The sequence below is a fragment of the Nicotiana sylvestris genome, chromosome 2, assembly GCF_000393655.2.
Source record: "Nicotiana sylvestris chromosome 2, ASM39365v2, whole genome shotgun sequence".
Classification (NCBI taxonomy): domain Eukaryota; kingdom Viridiplantae; phylum Streptophyta; class Magnoliopsida; order Solanales; family Solanaceae; genus Nicotiana; species Nicotiana sylvestris.
In genome coordinates, this window is record NC_091058.1 from 197,378,270 (window position 1) to 197,394,796 (window position 16,527).

Below are 16,527 nucleotides of genomic sequence, written 5' to 3' on the forward strand. Positions count from 1 at the left end.
CAGTGTAGCTCAGGTTTGAGTTAGGAATTATTTATGATTGAGCATCACTAGTATGTAACTGACAGTCATATTTGGCTTGATGTAGGACCTTGTTGATCGCATATTAGCTATTCTTTCAGATGAACGAGGTGAGCAGCCAGGTAGCTTGGTTGGAGAAATTTCAGGGGAATTTTTAGACCTTTTCTTTTTGTAGTTATTGATGTTGTTGTGTATTTTACTATCTATGTTGATTCTTTACTCTTTTCTTTTCTTCTTACCAAATCCTACTAGTGATATGCACTCATTTTTTGGGCGACCTTGTCAAACTTTGTCTTTGTAGTTCATGTGTGTGGCATCAATAAATTCACTTTAGTATGTCTGGAACTCCCTCTCCTCCAAAGGCCAAAGCTTCCTCTTTCTTAGCAGTCATTTTTTTGGGTGACCTTATCAAACATTGTCTTTGTAGTTCATCTGTGTGACTGCCCTACGTTGCGCGTACTCTTCATTTTTGGTGCAACACCCGTCTCGACATGGGACAGGTACGTCCCGGATTCGGTCAACTAATCCATTGACAAATTTGGTGGAAAAATTGAGATTTTGATTTCTCAAAATTAAAAATAAAACAGGTTTAGAGATGGGAAATGGCATACCTTTAATATTATAGTACTTTTGTGCCATATGTTGAGGTGGATGTGTGAGCACACTAGGAAGGATAAGATTAAGAATGATGATATTCGGGAGAAGGTGCACGTGACTCTCATTGATAACAAGATGCGGGAAGCGAGGCTCAGATGGTTCGAGCATGTTCAGAGGAGAAGCTCAGATGCTCCGGTAAGGAGGTGTGAGCGACTGGTTGGGGAGGGCACGAGAAGAGGTAGAGGGCGGCCTAAGAAGTATTGGGGAGAGATGATCAGGAGGATATAGCGAGGTTTCAGATTTTCGAGGACATGACACTTGATAGGAAGATGTGGAGGTCGAGTATTAGGGTTGTAGGTTAGGAGGCAGTTGAGTCTTGCCTTACTTTGTACCTTTATGAGACTAGTCTGGTAGGGTTTTTGTCTAAGATAGCTAGTGGCAATGTTGTGTCTTACTATTTCGCTTTTCAGTGCATGACCTATTTACGAGCTATCGCTTTTGCTTTTCATCTTTCTTCTGAATTTCATGTTGTTCCTATTTTTCCTATGATTTCTGTGGTGATACTAATATTATCTTCTTTTGTCTTTTTGTTTTCTTGAGCCGAGGGTCTTTCGAAAACAACCTCTCTACTCCTTCGGGGTAGGGGTAATGTCTGCGTACACACTACCCTCCCCAAACTCCACTAGTTGGATTTTACTGTGTTGTTGTTGTTTCCAGAAAACCAAGAATTCTAGGGGTTGTGTTTTGAGTTTGGACTGGTGATAGCAGTGTTATCAAAGGCAAAAAGCGCAAAAATGTTTTAAGGCCCATTAGGGCTTTAAGCGCAAAGCGCAAATAAAGCATGGACTTTAATGAAAAAAGGCGAAAAATGGAGAAAAAGTATAAATATGTATATGTAGTCCAAGACTAATAATTATAAGCATGAATAACAATTATATGGACAAAAAAATTACGATAAACTGAAATATCAATTGTTTAGTGTCGCCTTTTCATGATTACACTCATTGGCAAGGAAAAGTATGTCTTAGAGCCTTGATGTGACACTGAAGCGCCCGCAAAGCGAGGCGAAGCGCTCGCTCAAAGCAGGAAAGTACTTGGTCAAAGCAGCCTACAAGCTAGCAGGAACTCAGAATGTAATAACTAACCATTGGCCTTGAAAGTTAATATGGAAAATCAAGTTGCCACCCAAAGTCATCTGCTTCAACTGGACTGCACTTTATGAGGCTTGTCTGACAGAAGACAACTTAGCCAAGAGGAATTTTCAGATTGTGAATAGATGCTACATGTGCCAGAGGGAGGCAGAAACTCACAACCATCTTTTTCTTCAATGCCCCGTTGCAACAGATTTATGGAGTATGTTTATATAACTCTTTGGACTTAGATGGGTCATGCCACATAATATTAGGGATGCTTTTGGGTCTTGGAGTTACTGGAAAGTTGATAGCAGCACCATTAGGAAAGTATGGAAGATGATACCTGCAGCTATTTTTTTGTAGCATTTGGAATGAGAGAAACAACAGGTGTTTTAATGGAGTATCAACTTCTCCCCACAAACTCAAGGCTAGATGCCTCATGTATTTGTATAGCTGGGCTTATCTATCCCCTATAGATTCCCTGATAGTTTTTTGAATTTTGTTAGCTCCCTAGTACTAGTGTAACCATTTGTAAGGAGCTAACAATTGCTACACTCTTTTGTAATTTATGCATCTTCTTGATGCCAGTAATGAAACCAATTACTTCATAAAAAAAAAAGCGAGGCGAAGCGCTCAACATGCTTTGAGCCTCGCTTTAGGGCTTAAGCGCGCCTTTGACAACACTGGGTGGTAGACAGTAGCAGTGATATAGATGGTAAGTTGGTGGAAGGCCTTGAACGGCTTTCTTTTTCTCTTTATAGCTCCATTTTTCTATAATGTTGAATTTTCTTAGCTGAATCTCTGCACCTGTATCTATACCTGGATCCGCACCCTGGAATCTTAAAATTTAAATTTTGCCGAATTTGACTCGGATCCATGCCCGTATCGGATACCCGCACCCGTGACCAGCCAACTTAGATTATGTCTGAGCTCTCCCTCCTCCAAAGGCCAAATCGCCCTCTTTCTTATGCTTTTGATTCAGTTGTATATGATCTTCTCTCGGTGGAAGGCTGGTGCTCACAAACAGTGCTTTTATTTCCTTGCAACCTACACAATGTCGCTGTTCCTTCTTCTGCTAATGTTGAGAGGAAGTTGGACGTGAGTTGGATGGATTTCTCGTGGAATGGAAACAAGGAGAAGAAGACTTCCATTTTGCAAGGTTGAAAGCAGTGAGAAAAAGTAAGGAGGTTGGATTGGGAATTAGAAAGATGAAATTTCAAGATAAAACCTATTCTTCAAGTGACCGTGGAGAGTAGATAAGAAGCAAATGTACTGTAGGAAAAAGTCCAAACTAAATATGGTATCGGAGGTTCATAGTGAACAAATGTAGTAACCATATCTCATGGTGTTTAGCAAATAAGGAAATATTTGGAATTTTGTGGAAGAACATATGCTGAAGCGGCTGATGGTTGAACAAATTTCAAAACGGGTGATGGTTTTATATTTCTGGCGCGATGCATGGTTAGGACATACCACTCTAATATCAATTTTGTTTATTTTTGAACTGAACACTGTGGCTATTATTGGACAGTTCATAACAAGAAGGATGGGAGATCGAGGATTATCTTCAAGGAAATTGTAAAGAATGTAGTGGAAAGAATGATGCATTTGCTTAGAGGATGCTGTAGAAGGTCTTACTCTGCAAAAAGGAAGGTCTTACTCTGCAAAAACCTGACTCTCCGGGCGGGCTGTACATACTCTTCAATCTTCAAATCCTCCGACACTCTGGCCGTAGAAGTTGATTTGGAGGAGTAAAACCCTTTCAAAGGTCTTGTTTCTGCTGGATGGTATCTGATGAAGCTAATTTCACTCATCTTATTTGGTAAAAGAGGGGGATGCACATCTGGAAAGATGTTATATGTGTAAAATGGAAGCCGAAGAGGCAAAATCACCATGTTTTGCATTGCCTCGTAGTTTATGTATTTTGCGGTTGCTGTTGAAGGAAAGAAAATAAAGGCGGTTTGAAGGCAAAGTTAAAGCTGAACATAGCCTTGAGAAGAAATATTTACTACTATTAGCTTTTTGGTGCAATCGAAGTAATTATATTGTTACTTGTTAGAGATCAATAATGTCTTCTACATCAAGTATAGGGTTTATAAAGGTCTTGAACTACTCCATTCATTGCTTTACTATTTTGGATTGGATACTCAGATTCTCACATGATGTCGAGCAAAACTCTGGCTAACTCATTTTCACGTAGTTTTCTCTATACTTCTAGCTCGATTGTATATTGTCTCTACCTGTTTTATTGATGTTGCCGGTGTTTTGCAAGATGGAGGCACATGGTGAGGCGTTTTCTTGCCATGGGACAAGGCATAAGTCTCGAGGCCCAGAGCATAAATCTTACAATTTGCTAATTTTTATAATTTTTTAAAAATAAGATTTTGAAAAATATGGAAAGAAGTATTTATGTTAATATGTATAGATGAATATATTAATGTGTTTATTTTTTCAAAACATATTGCTATAAAAGTTATATATACATAACATAAGAATATGCAATGTATACTTTTTTTTTGATGAATTTAGATAATTTCATTAAATGGCATCAAGAAGATGCATAGCAAAAAATATACAACAAAAGTGTGGCTGCTCATATACAAAAACTTACTGAATAACTAAGGAGCAAACACAATCTATGCAATGCATACTTATTTGATACTAATAGGATTTGGTTGACTGGCATGTGAAATTTTTACTTTTGCCCAATGATGAAAGTTTTGTGCTATATTATTCTTTCACTTAAGATTTTCAGTAAAATGCACACTTTGATGGATTTGCTAGTTCCTTACACTAGTAACAAATAGCTTTTTTTTTTGCTTGTAATATTTTTTGTACATAACCAGCACTATTTTTGTGTTTTTTTGGGTTACATTTAATAAATGAATAACTCGCACCTTGAGAAAAGCGTTGCAATTACAAAAACTCCAACAACATCAGTGAACACAGATATCTTGTTAGTTAAATTTTTATGACTTCAATAAATGTGAAGAGAAAAGGTTATAGAGGTTCAGAAAGCATCGATTAAATCCAAGTATATGCCTTGGAGGCATTCAATGAAAACCTATTATATATCCATATGGGGAAGAAGGGACAAATAAATAACTTTTTCCAATGGATACAAATCCTCCGATGAGTTTTGGTTTCCCTCGTGAAAAAGAAAAGACTGAGATACTAAATTGATTGTGATTATCTTGCTTTTTGCTTGACCTGGGCACACAATTCGGGTTGAGAGTTCCTCCTACTTTTCTTTAATTTTTATGTTAAACTCCACTTACTATACTTGAATATCCTGCTTTTGATATGGGCGGTGTTTCCTTTCATGCTTGTAAAACAAAGCATATTTCTAAGTGTAGTAGCCTATTGAACAACTAATGCTAATTTTGTTGCTTCTTGCTTGCCTTGGTTGCCCTTTGGGTGCACAATTAAAGTTGAGGGTTCTTCCTATTTCCATGTAATTTCTATGTGAAATACTTGCTGTACTTTTAATATCCTGCTCCTATTGTGGATATGTTGACTTTTATGCTTGTGCAGCAAATCATATTTCTAGTTGTAACATGTTGAACTGCTAATGCTAACATATTAATGTGATTTTGAATAGTTTCAGTAATGTGGGCAAAGAAAAGTAGTGTTGGACCGCTAATGCTAACATATTTATGTGATTTTGAACAGTTTCAGTAATGTGGGCAAAGAAAAATAGTGTTGGAAAGGAAGAGGTTGCAAAACTTGTTGATGGAATTTACAGGTATGAAGCAGTCCTGATCTTGATCTACTGTTAAGTAACAGTAGAAAAGAGTTTATTGCAGAGCATTTCGGAAAAATAAGCTTATAATTACTTTTTCGTTCAAACTTTCATGTGCATCAGTGGGACATGATTCAATCTAATCATTTTTCCTTTGCTAACTTAGATAAAGCAGAAGTGAGATTTTTTGCTTTGTAGACATTACTCAGCGATTTTTCTTTTTGTGATACTGATGTTTGTTGCTTCTTCTAGAAAAATGCAAGTGTCTGGAGCAACTGACCTAGCATCTAAGTCACAAGTTGTCTCAGACAGCAGTAACGTAAAGTTAAAAGAGGAAATTGAAGATACATACCAGATGAAGATTCGATGTCCCTGTGGAAGCTCATTACAAACTGAAACAATGATTCAGGTTTTACTTCTGTGCTGATTCTCTTCATCAGCCTTATTTATGGAAATAAACTTGTACATGTAGAAATATATATTGTGGATTGCCTTGATTGAGGAAAGGTCCTCTCATGTTCAGATTTTCTTCCAAAGAAAATTTCTAGTCGCTTTTGTATGCCAAGCATCTTCAAATTGTACAAGGTTTTTCTCCTCTGATTTAGGCCTCTACCAAAATTGAGATATTTTCATTTCTGACCTTTGTGTCAATCTCTGAGTATCACCTTGTTAGTATGGAGATACCTTCATCTTCTTCATCGCCTCATGATTTGAGCAGAAATTATATGTTCATTCTATTTCTGTTGCACTGGGGGTATATGTGTTCCATGTATGGGATGATGTATCAATATCTAAGCTGCTAGGACATGGGTGCGGGTGTCCGATACGGGTGCGGATCTAGAGGTCGGATGCTTCGAGATGTAATTCTAAGATTAGGGGATACGGATCCTAGTACGGATATGAGTGTGGGGATCCGGCTAAAAATAATTCAGTCTAAATTATGAGAAATTTTATGGAATACTTATGTATTGCTTGTAAAGTCTGGATTTCTTTTTTATTCTCAAGTTGTAGATAAGTAAAAGATTAATTTCCTAGATAATGTATGCCACTTTCTTCAAATTTATCCTGGTTTTGCTTCTGATTTCGGGAATCAAATTGTATCTCGTCTCGGTTTTTTCCGTCCATCGTGATCAAAGTACTCAAAAATTGTTTGACCAGATACGGCGTAGATCCCATACCACATCCATACTAGTGTCATGTCGAAACGGTTGCCACACCTAAGCTGCCGTGTCAGAGCAACTTAGATCAATATATTTTTTCAGGCTGTCAGCCCTTGTACTTAAAGCTTTTGGTTCTTTTTATTCAATACACTGCATTTGGTGTATAACGAAAGTTTGCATGCAGTGTGAAGACAGAAGATGCCGCACATGGCAACATGTGAGTTGCGTCGTCGTTCCAGAAAAGCCCATGGAGGGGGGTGTTCCGCCAATTCCTCCTGAAACTTTTTACTGTGAATTGTGCAGATTGAGTCGTGCGGACCCGTAAGTGGTCACTTTTTTTTCTGTTTACTTCGCTTTGTCTGATTTTCTTAATTACAGGATTTTATGGTGCAAGTTCATTTTGTTTCTTCTCTGTTAAAGGCCATAGTCCATTGAGTCATGCATATTCAGTTATATTTTCTTCCTTTTTGGGGAATTTAGCTTTAAACAGATGGCAAATTTTTCTATTCGTTAGAACGAGTTTTTACCGTTTGATTTTTTTTTTATCTTTGTTGTAGATCTGACATCTTTTAAGCAAATTGCATATTTAGGCTTTCTCTTGACTCTGGAGCTTTTAGTTGGTTTTGTTAATTCATCACTGTTACTATATGTCGATAAGTGGGTACTAATCGGGGATCTCCACTGTATGGGAGTAAAATCTTAAAGGCGATGCTGGGGTTTTATACGACTCTTCAGAGTTGATGCTTCGTTTTCTATGCATATGGTACTTAGGTGTTGCCTCTTTCTTACATAATCGTAAATGCTTTGACCTTCACTAATGGAATAATCCATATGCAGCTTTTTGGTGACGATGGGAAACCCTTTATATCCTGCTAAGTTGGCTATTACTAGCGTTCCTGTAGATGGGTGAGTTGTCTGTACCCTGTTAATTTTGTAAAGCTATTCTGTGCAGAAATAGTTCTGCTGCTATTCCTTCTTATTGAGTTTAAATTATGCATTGTTTATGGTGTTAATTTCTTGAGGCTTGAGCTGTGTCAACAAAGTCACAGTACATAGTTTTTAATGCCTGTTTTGGTGGTTGTTAAGAAAGGAGATTTTTGTTTTTTTTCCCTAAAAAAGGATATGATGGGGTTCGGTTCCAGGAAAACAGGTTGATGCAATTCCATTTTCTCCCTGCTATTGTCTGTTGTAGAAGAGAGGCCCAAAGAAGGAAATAATAGGACAAGTTCTTATCTTTATCTCATTTAGCAATGGGTTGGTGTTTGAGTGATTAATGCATTTCGCATTGGGCCATGATAGTCTTGTATCTTGTGCATATACAAGTTATACTATCATTAAATGATACAGATCTTCTTTTTGCATTTGAATCTACCCCATGTCCTTAGCCCGAAGTATTTGTCAAGTTAAATATGAATAATATTTGACAACATAAGATCTGCGTCATGTATAAATAGGTTTTAGTTTGAATCACATTTAGTTACATCCAAATCATATTGAGCATTTAAAGTAGGGATAATACATAAATACCCCTCTCAACTTGTCCCTAGTTTTCAACTACACACCTAAACTTTGCGGGGTCCTATTATCCCGTGAGACCTTTTCGAAGTAGAATAATTCTCCCCCTTTCTACAAGACAACCAGATTTTATGTTGAGTTGTGAAATAGACTTTCACTTTTCTTTTTCTCTTCTTCTTTCAGATTTTTACTATCACAAGAACGCCCATTTTTTCATGCATTACGCTAATACACTAGCCACCATCTTCAACCTTCAACCTTCTTCCTCCTAAACATAGACACCCATTGATAGCCATACACAGTAAAGCACCCAGCAATTAAATCACTTCCATATCCACCATAATACCTTCACGGCACCCCAGCAACCTTCCTCTCATTTCTCTTCAAAGACCCACCTTTATTCACCGTCATAACCAACATACATCCACATGGACGCTGATGCCATTCACAGGAGGATTCTCCCCATTTCTCTACTGGAGCTATGTGGCCAACTGATTTATAATCTGATCAAGTCCTCAGAATCATTTTCAGATCTGGTTCGAGGTAGATTTTGTGAGGTGTTTTGGAGAATAATAAAAAGGAATGAGACAGGCTTGCTGGAGAAGATTTTTCCAGCCAAGGTTTCTGGTTCAGTGGTTCTTCATTATAGGTCTGAAGTTTAAGGGGTTTCACGAGGAGCTTTTGGAAAAAAATAAGAGAAGCTGGAAAGAGATAGAAGAGGAGTTGCCGGAAAACATATTACACCCAAGCTTTGTTTTTTTACCCCTAAAAAGGTTTTCGTGTTGCCGACAATGGATGTTCTGGCTGAGAATGTGAAAAAGGAAAAGAATAAAATGAGCAAACATTAAAGGAAACGGAAAAGTATAAAACAATTTAAAAAATAAGAATATTAATGCTTACTTTGGTGTTAATAGATAATTAACACTAATTAGAATCGGGTGAAGTGATAAAGAAAAGGTTATTTAATGTCGGAATATATATTTGAAAAAGAAAATGCTGTAAACAATAAAATTTTAACCTGATTTTTTCTCTTCACGCGCCTAAATGGAGAATACATTATCCCATGTCAGCAGAAAATGGTGTAATTATTCAACTCTGGAACAGTCTAGGAGTATTCATAGGACCCCGTTATCTTCAGGTGTGCAGTTGAAAACTCGGGACCAATTGAAGTTTTTTTAATTTATTATCCCTTTAAACTTTAGGAATAATACAAAAAAAGAATATATGACTTTTTTGGCTTGTTCTCTTCTGTCTGGTCCGCTGATTTCTGATGTGCATTTGTCTACTTTGTTAAAGTTGTAATCCAGACCATAAAAACATCCATTTGTTGAATGCTGCTCCTATCACAAAAAGTATGCAGGATGTTTGGCATAGGAGGATCAATGCATCTAATTGTCGGTGTGAATTTGGATCTCGATTCCTTAGTTTTCAGAGTAAGATTTTACTGCATTTAAGAAACTGTATTGAAAGCCGAGGGTCTATCAGAAACAACATCTCTACCTTCAAAAGGTAAGGATAAGGTCTGCGTACACATTGCCCTCCTCAAGCCCCACTTGTGTGGGATTCCACTAGGTTTGTTGTTATTGTTGTAAGAAACTGCATTGAGATCTTACTTCGAAAGGTTCTGGCAGATGATCCCAGCATGTATTAGTTTGGTGCATTTGGACAAAAAGAAACCACAGACGTTTTGATGGAATTTCAAACCCTAATTGTTCCCTGAAAGCCATATGCCTAATACATCTATTTAGTTGGAGTAATCTTTCCCCTGTAAATGATGTTGTTCCATTTCTAGATTTCATCAGTGTTATCAAAGGCACGCATAAGCCCTGAAGCGAGGCTCAAAATATGTTGAGCGCTCTGCTTCGCTTAGCGTGCGCTGTAATTTTGTCATCAAGGCTCTAAGACATATTTTTCCTTGCCAATGAGCGTAATTCGGAAAAGGCAACACTAAACAATTGATATTTCACTTTATCGTAAATTTTCTTTAATTTGTTTGTCCATATATTTGGTATTCAAGCTTATAGATATTAGTCTTAGACTACACATACATATCTGTAGTTTTTCTCCGTTTGCGCATTTCTTCGTTAAAGCCCACACTTTATTTGCGCTTTGCGCCTAAAGCCCCAACAGACCTTAGAGCTTTTTTGCGCGCAAAGCCCCAACAAACCTTAGAGCTTTTTTGCGTTTTGCGCCTTTGATAATACTGGATTTCATTAGCTCTCTTACCATGGCTTGAGAACCGAGTTTTTTGTTTTCTGGTTAGCTCCCTGCACTGGATATAGAACTTTTTGTAATGGAGCTAACTCTCTTTTGCATCTTCTTGATGCCAGTAATATAACACCTTACTTCATAAAAGACACTTATTTAACGGAACTGCAGAAAATACAATAAATCACAACTTATTATGGTTATAAAATCTGAAGTATATTTGATAGTCATAGTCAAAGATATATTGTTTGACTGCTCAACTAATAATAATGACATTCTTTTGGGACGACGAGGGTGTTCTTCTAAAAATGATTTTAAACATATAAACTCATTAGGGGCATTTATTATGTGCTTTCTAACTAGGCATGGCTATTATGGCTCTTCTTTGTCCTCTTTATTCTATAACTTGGATTTGCCTTTTATAATTGCTTGTTCTATTGTGAACATACTGCCTTTTAAATTGACATATTGTGTTGATGCAACTATGGAAACCATTTGTGAATCACTTGTTACATTTTACAAATTTTCAGCACGAGTCCTATACAAAGGATTGAGAAAACATTTCAGCTTACTAGAGCAGACAGAGACTTATTGCTAAAGCAGGAATACGATGTTCAGGTTGTTGGGTTGAGTGATGACTTGAATATAACTTATAAGTAGTTAATATGTATTCATGTTGTTTATTTTGGAAAAAATTCAGGTTTGGTGTGTGCTTCTCAATGACAAGGTACAATTTAGGATGCAATGGCCTCAGTATGCTGATTTGCAGGTCAATGGTATGCTCTTATTCTGTCATGCTTCATCATATAATCCTGACCCACATGGAATTAAGTGCTGAAAGTATATCTTTCTCCAGTAATTCGTTCTGGGTCGGGCAGCATATTATGTGTTAGATATGTTTCTTCTCAATGCAAAGGCCCGGTCAGCCTTGATATAGAATATGCAGTTGTAGAACTCGCAGGCGCAAGCAAACTTGGAACAGTGTTTTTGACTTTATTTTGTACCCTTCTCAGGTTGAATGTATTTTCTGTCTTTGTCCTTGTTTGTTTCCTCCAAAACTACAATATCCACAAACATGATAAAAAAACTAAATTCACATACTTTAATTTTGTTAGTGTTTTTTGTCAGTGCAGTAACTCTAATTATATTTGAACTGACAGGAATTCCAGTACGGTGCATAAATAGACCTGGTTCACAATTGCTGGGTGCAAATGGCCGAGATGATGGCCCAATAGTGAGTACTCATTTATGCATACTCTTCTATCTACTACATTTTGGGAGTGGCAGAATAGTTGTACATATATGTGCTGGCAAAACTCTCAATAACTATACGTTAATGTAGTTGTATTTCATGTTTGCTACTTGCGATTTCTTGGTTTTCTTATTGATATACATACAGAAAGGCTTTCGGTTTCCTGGATGCTTCTCTCAAGTTTATGTCTTGATGTTTTGACAGATCACACCATGCTCCAGAGATGGAATTAACAAAATTATATTATCAGGATGTGATGCTCGTGTCTTTTGCTTGGGGGTTAGACTTGTAAATCGCCGGACTTTCCAACAGGTAGTCAAATTTCCCCAATTACACATGTAACTTATTTGCATTTTAAGTATTCGGAGACGCTTGTAGTATTAGTTTGGAAAAATTTATTGTGTATAGTATCACTTTGTCTCATCTTGTTTTCTCTTTTACCGTATTGCCATTAGCTGCTTTGAGTGTTCTAAGAGTTGTGCACTATATCTGCAATAATGAGCAGTAACTGCTGTTATCTCTGAGATTCTCAAAGACTAGTCAGATGGCTACTTGACTCTTGAGAAAAGTTCAACTGGGGGTTGTGGAGTTCGGGTATATGTACTTGTAGTTGAGAATCTTTTGTAAAAGCTATCTTCTATTATTACTTTTATCTAGCTGCGGTTCGTAATATATTTCTGGTGGCTAGATCTAGCTTGACTAACAATAGACATGTATATGTGCCTTGGTCCTGTTGTAATGATCCTGTTATGGTGTCTGAATAAAATTTTGTTTTCTTTCTAGGTTCTCAATTTGATCCCTAAGGAGGCAGATGGTGAGGTATTTGATGATGCTCTTGCTCGTGTTCGTCGTTGTGTTGGTGGTGGGACTGCCACTGAAAATGCTGACAGCGACAGTGACCTTGAAGTGGTTGCTGATTTTTTTCCAGTCAATCTTCGATGCCCTGTAAGCAAATGCCGACGTTGTATTCCTCTTTTACTTTCTGCCCCTTTTTGGTGTTTTTATCATGCTTAACTATTGTATGATCTCTTCTCCACTTTCTCTGTGGTGTTAGTCTCTTCTTCTCTGTATTCATTCTGTCTCTTTGCCAAAAGAAGAAACTGATTAATACTTAAATTGAGCATTCTCCAAATGAGTTTCACTATCTTCACCTAAGTAGCTGCTAAAATGCTATGGTTACATCACACATAAAGAATTCTTATTTATAGGATAGATTTTTATCTCCTCCCCCCCCCCCCCCCCCCCCGACTCCCACTTTCCATTTTAGTTTGGTTTGAGATACTCAGCTCTGTTGCAAAATGGCAGTAGCTTACACCAGGAAGTCCCTTCATATGTGATCAGAGCAATTGTATAGCGCATCTTAAAGCATATTAGAGGGGTAGATGCAAAGTCTGGTATTTAATTGGAGAAGGGTAGAGAGCTGGACCTATCATCCACTAAGTTTCGAACTGTGCGCCAGCTGGCCCTTGGGGATTTCTCATTTATCACAAAAGAAAAAAAAAAATTCAGCACGACTTCCACCTCCTCCTCTTTTTTTTTTTTTTTTTTTTTTTTTTTATAAAATTGAGGTATTGAATAATTTGCTTTCATCTTATTGATTTATTTTCTTTGATGGTTTCTTGCATGTTTACCACTTTTTTGACACAACACGGATCGCACTGTTTGACATTCTCGTCTGCATCTATTTACAGATGAGTGGTTCAAGAATGAAAGTCGCCGGAAGATTCAAACCTTGTGTGCATATGGGCTGCTTTGATCTTGAAGTCTTTGTTGAAATGAATCAAAGGTCGAGGAAGGCAAGCATCTAGGACCCTTATCAAAATTTCTATCAGCTTAATTCAGATAAAAATGTCTCTTGTATCTGCTGATATATTTAGTAACAAATGTTGTTCATATGATGTAGTGGCAATGCCCTATCTGTCTCAAGAACTACTCCCTGGAGCATGTGATTATAGACCCATATTTTAATCAGATCACTTCTCAGGTATGGGTAATTATTTCTTGTTATCATACATTGTTTTAACCTTGTTGATCTCATTTATTATTCACTTCCCAGGTATTTCTAGTGTTGCTTGTGATCTTAACTCTGTTAACCTCAATTCTTGTTTGTGTTTCTTTTTGTTTTGGCTTTTCGAGTGTAGCTGCGAACTTGCGGAGAAGAAGTGACTGAGATTGAAGTAAAACCTGATGGTTCTTGGCGTGCAAAGGCAGAATGCGACCGGAGGAATCTTGGGGATCTAGCGCGGTGGCATTTACCTGATGGGAATCTCATAGAATCTCAGGATATAGAGCCAAAAACCAAGCCTGGAATTCTTAAGCATGTTAAACAGGAAGGAGGCTCTGAAAGCCACAGTAGATTAAAAGTTGGGTTGAAGAAGAACAGAAATGGTTTGTGGGAAATTAGCAAACCTGAAGATATGCAGACATTGCCATACGAAAATAGTGTAAGAGAGAATTTTGAAAATCAGATTCAGGATATCATTGCCATGACCAGCAGTGCCACTGGTAGCGGCAAGGAAGGTGAAGATCTCAGTGTTAATCAGGATGGGGATGTTAACTTTGACAATTCTAACAATGGGTTTGAGCTTGAAACCATATCCCCAAATTTTGGCCCGAGATATGGTTTTAACGGCCGTAATCCCCCAGCACCCTCAGGAGATGCTGAAGTTATTGTCCTAAGCGATTCTGACGGAGAAAACGATCCAATTATCTCTTCTACATCTATTCATAGTAACAATCATGCTGATGCACCTATAGTCTCTTTTCCTGGTCGACCTAAAGGAATTTCAGATTCTTGCCATGACAACCATGCAGTTGTTAATGATGGGAATTCATGCCTGGGGCTGTTCAATGTAAACGATGATGAATTTGGGATGGATATGTGGCCTTTGCCTACTGTTAACCAGGGGGGCCCGAGCTTTCAGTTATTTGGTTCAGATACTGATGTCTCAGGTTCTTTAGTAGATATGCAGCATGGTTCTATTAACTGTCCAAGCTCTATCAACGGCTACTCATTAGCTGCTGATACTGGCGTTGGATCTTGTTCTCTTCTTCCTGAATCTTCTGTTGACCGTCTGAATGCTGAAATCAATGATGGTTTAGTTAATAATCCCCTATCATTTGGTGGTAATGATCCCTCACTTCAGATATTTCTTCCTACTAGACCATCGGATGCATCAGTTGAGGCTGATACGAGGCATCGGCCAGGTGTGAGAAATGGCGTTCATACTGAGGATTGGATTTCACTTAGTCTTGGCGCTGGTGGTGATTCTGCAGCTGCGAATGGGTTGAGCTCTGGGCAGCCGTCGCAAACCAAAAACTCTTCCTTGGACTCAGTGGCTGACACTGGTATTTCCCTGTTTATGGATATTTTGTTGGAGATAGAAAGAGAAAGTTGAGCAATGTCAACATTCACATGTATTTGTGCCTTTACATTGCGAGCTAGTACTTATAATTGCAACAAGCATGACTATGGTATTGACCATAATTATCGGTTACTGTGATTGCTCATGTTTGGACGCATATATGTGTTGAGAACTCATACGAGGCACATATACACGCCTAAAGTAGTTTTATGGAATTCTCATGCTATTATTACTTTTTGAAGTAAAATGTTTATGTGTGAGATACTAGATGCTGTCAGAAGTATTCTTCTTCTTTGTTCATCTATTTAAAGTTATCTGAACCTGTTTACTGATGCTACTCTCTATGCAGCTTCATTGCTTCTTGGTATGAATGACGGAGTATCAATGAAGAGCAGTAAAGAAAGACCAAATGGTCCAAGCAGCAGAGAAAGATCAGATGGTCCTTTTAATTTCCCTCGCCAACGTCGTTCTGTAAGACCCAGATTGTATCTAAGCATTGATTCCGACACTGAATAAGACGCAGATTCCACAGTTGGCGGAATAATGGTTGCTTCTACTGCAGAGCATGTGGACTCTACCACATGATATATTGTTTGTAAGATCTTCTCTGCAGCGACTCGGTGAATCCATCTTTTGGACTTGGAGATGTGCATGCATCTGCCATCAGTACTCTTCTAACTCCTATGCTGGAACTTAAGAGTTTCCTTGATTGGTGAGTGCTTACCTCTCCAAATTTGTATTCTGTGATCTGGACTCTGACCAGTGCCCGGTCGTATTTTTTCTATTCCATTTTGTAGGTGATACCTTGAAAGGTTACTCACCAACGAATTGTACATTTGGATAGCTTAGCTAATTCTTAGAAGTTTTGGTATCACCAGTTGGTAAATTACCACTGGATGTACAGTAGCAATTGAGAGGAGCCTTTTTATTCATTGAGAACCTCCTCTTGCCTCATTCAAGGGGCCAATAGCCTGTAAATCCTGTTACATAGTTCGACTAATTTTATAGACTAATATTTTTTGAAACGTGTTACTCCTGTTGAGTTTTATTATTATTATTATTATTATTATTATTATTATTATTATTATTATTATTATGGGTGGAGGATTTTTTGACAGCCAGGTTGTGCCATAGGTGTACCAAGTGGACAGGAGGTTTGATCTCCTTCCAATTTTGGTACGATGGTAAAAATGATTTGAGTTTTGTTTACTTGGAACGTAAAACAGGAGCTTCTTGACAAGCTCTGTGTTCTTCCTACCCACACATCCCTTGGGGGTGAAAATATACTTATTTAGTGTACATCTTCTGTATTTATTTTCAAGGATAGATTAGTCCTATTTATGTATGTGTTGATCACTTAAATACCTCACTGTAGTTATTCTTGTAATTATTAAGCTTATTATTATTTAAGGATATCTGCCAAGATTCTATCCAATTTATAAAGCCAAACCATGTCACATTCAACGATACTTAATTTTCGCAAGTGTGTGTTTTTTTTTTTTGAAAAATATTGAGAAATAACTGTTCTTGAACACAC

General features: G+C 37.6%; 1 protein-coding gene across 3 annotated transcripts in view; it reads left to right on the forward strand.

Annotated features, from left to right (window-relative positions):
• Positions 1-16,022, forward strand: part of LOC104220927 (E3 SUMO-protein ligase SIZ1-like) — a 33,244-nt gene extending 17,222 nt beyond the window's left edge. Inside the window, exons 4-18 of one of the 3 annotated variants that reach the window (XR_011405569.1) lie at positions 86-140; positions 5,421-5,493; positions 5,743-5,899; positions 6,835-6,971; positions 7,488-7,556; positions 10,904-10,991; positions 11,074-11,149; positions 11,534-11,607; positions 11,830-11,937; positions 12,409-12,570; positions 13,317-13,421; positions 13,529-13,609; positions 13,767-14,973; positions 15,340-15,702; positions 15,788-16,022. Coding sequence is in view for 2 of the 3 variants with exons in the window: in XM_070168391.1 (XP_070024492.1) it covers positions 86-140; positions 5,421-5,493; positions 5,743-5,899; positions 6,835-6,971; positions 7,488-7,556; positions 10,904-10,991; positions 11,074-11,149; positions 11,534-11,607; positions 11,830-11,937; positions 12,409-12,570; positions 13,317-13,421; positions 13,529-13,609; positions 13,767-14,973; positions 15,340-15,506 (2,559 nt within the window). In the remaining variant the exon portion in view is untranslated. Of the gene's footprint in view, positions 1-85; positions 141-5,420; positions 5,494-5,742; positions 5,900-6,834; positions 6,972-7,487; positions 7,557-10,903; positions 10,992-11,073; positions 11,150-11,533; positions 11,608-11,829; positions 11,938-12,408; positions 12,571-13,316; positions 13,422-13,528; positions 13,610-13,766; positions 14,974-15,339 lie in introns of all 3 variants that reach the window. The other 2 variants (XM_070168391.1, XM_070168392.1) reach the window with 2 other exon arrangements.
• The last annotated feature ends 505 nt before the right edge of the window (positions 16,023-16,527 follow it).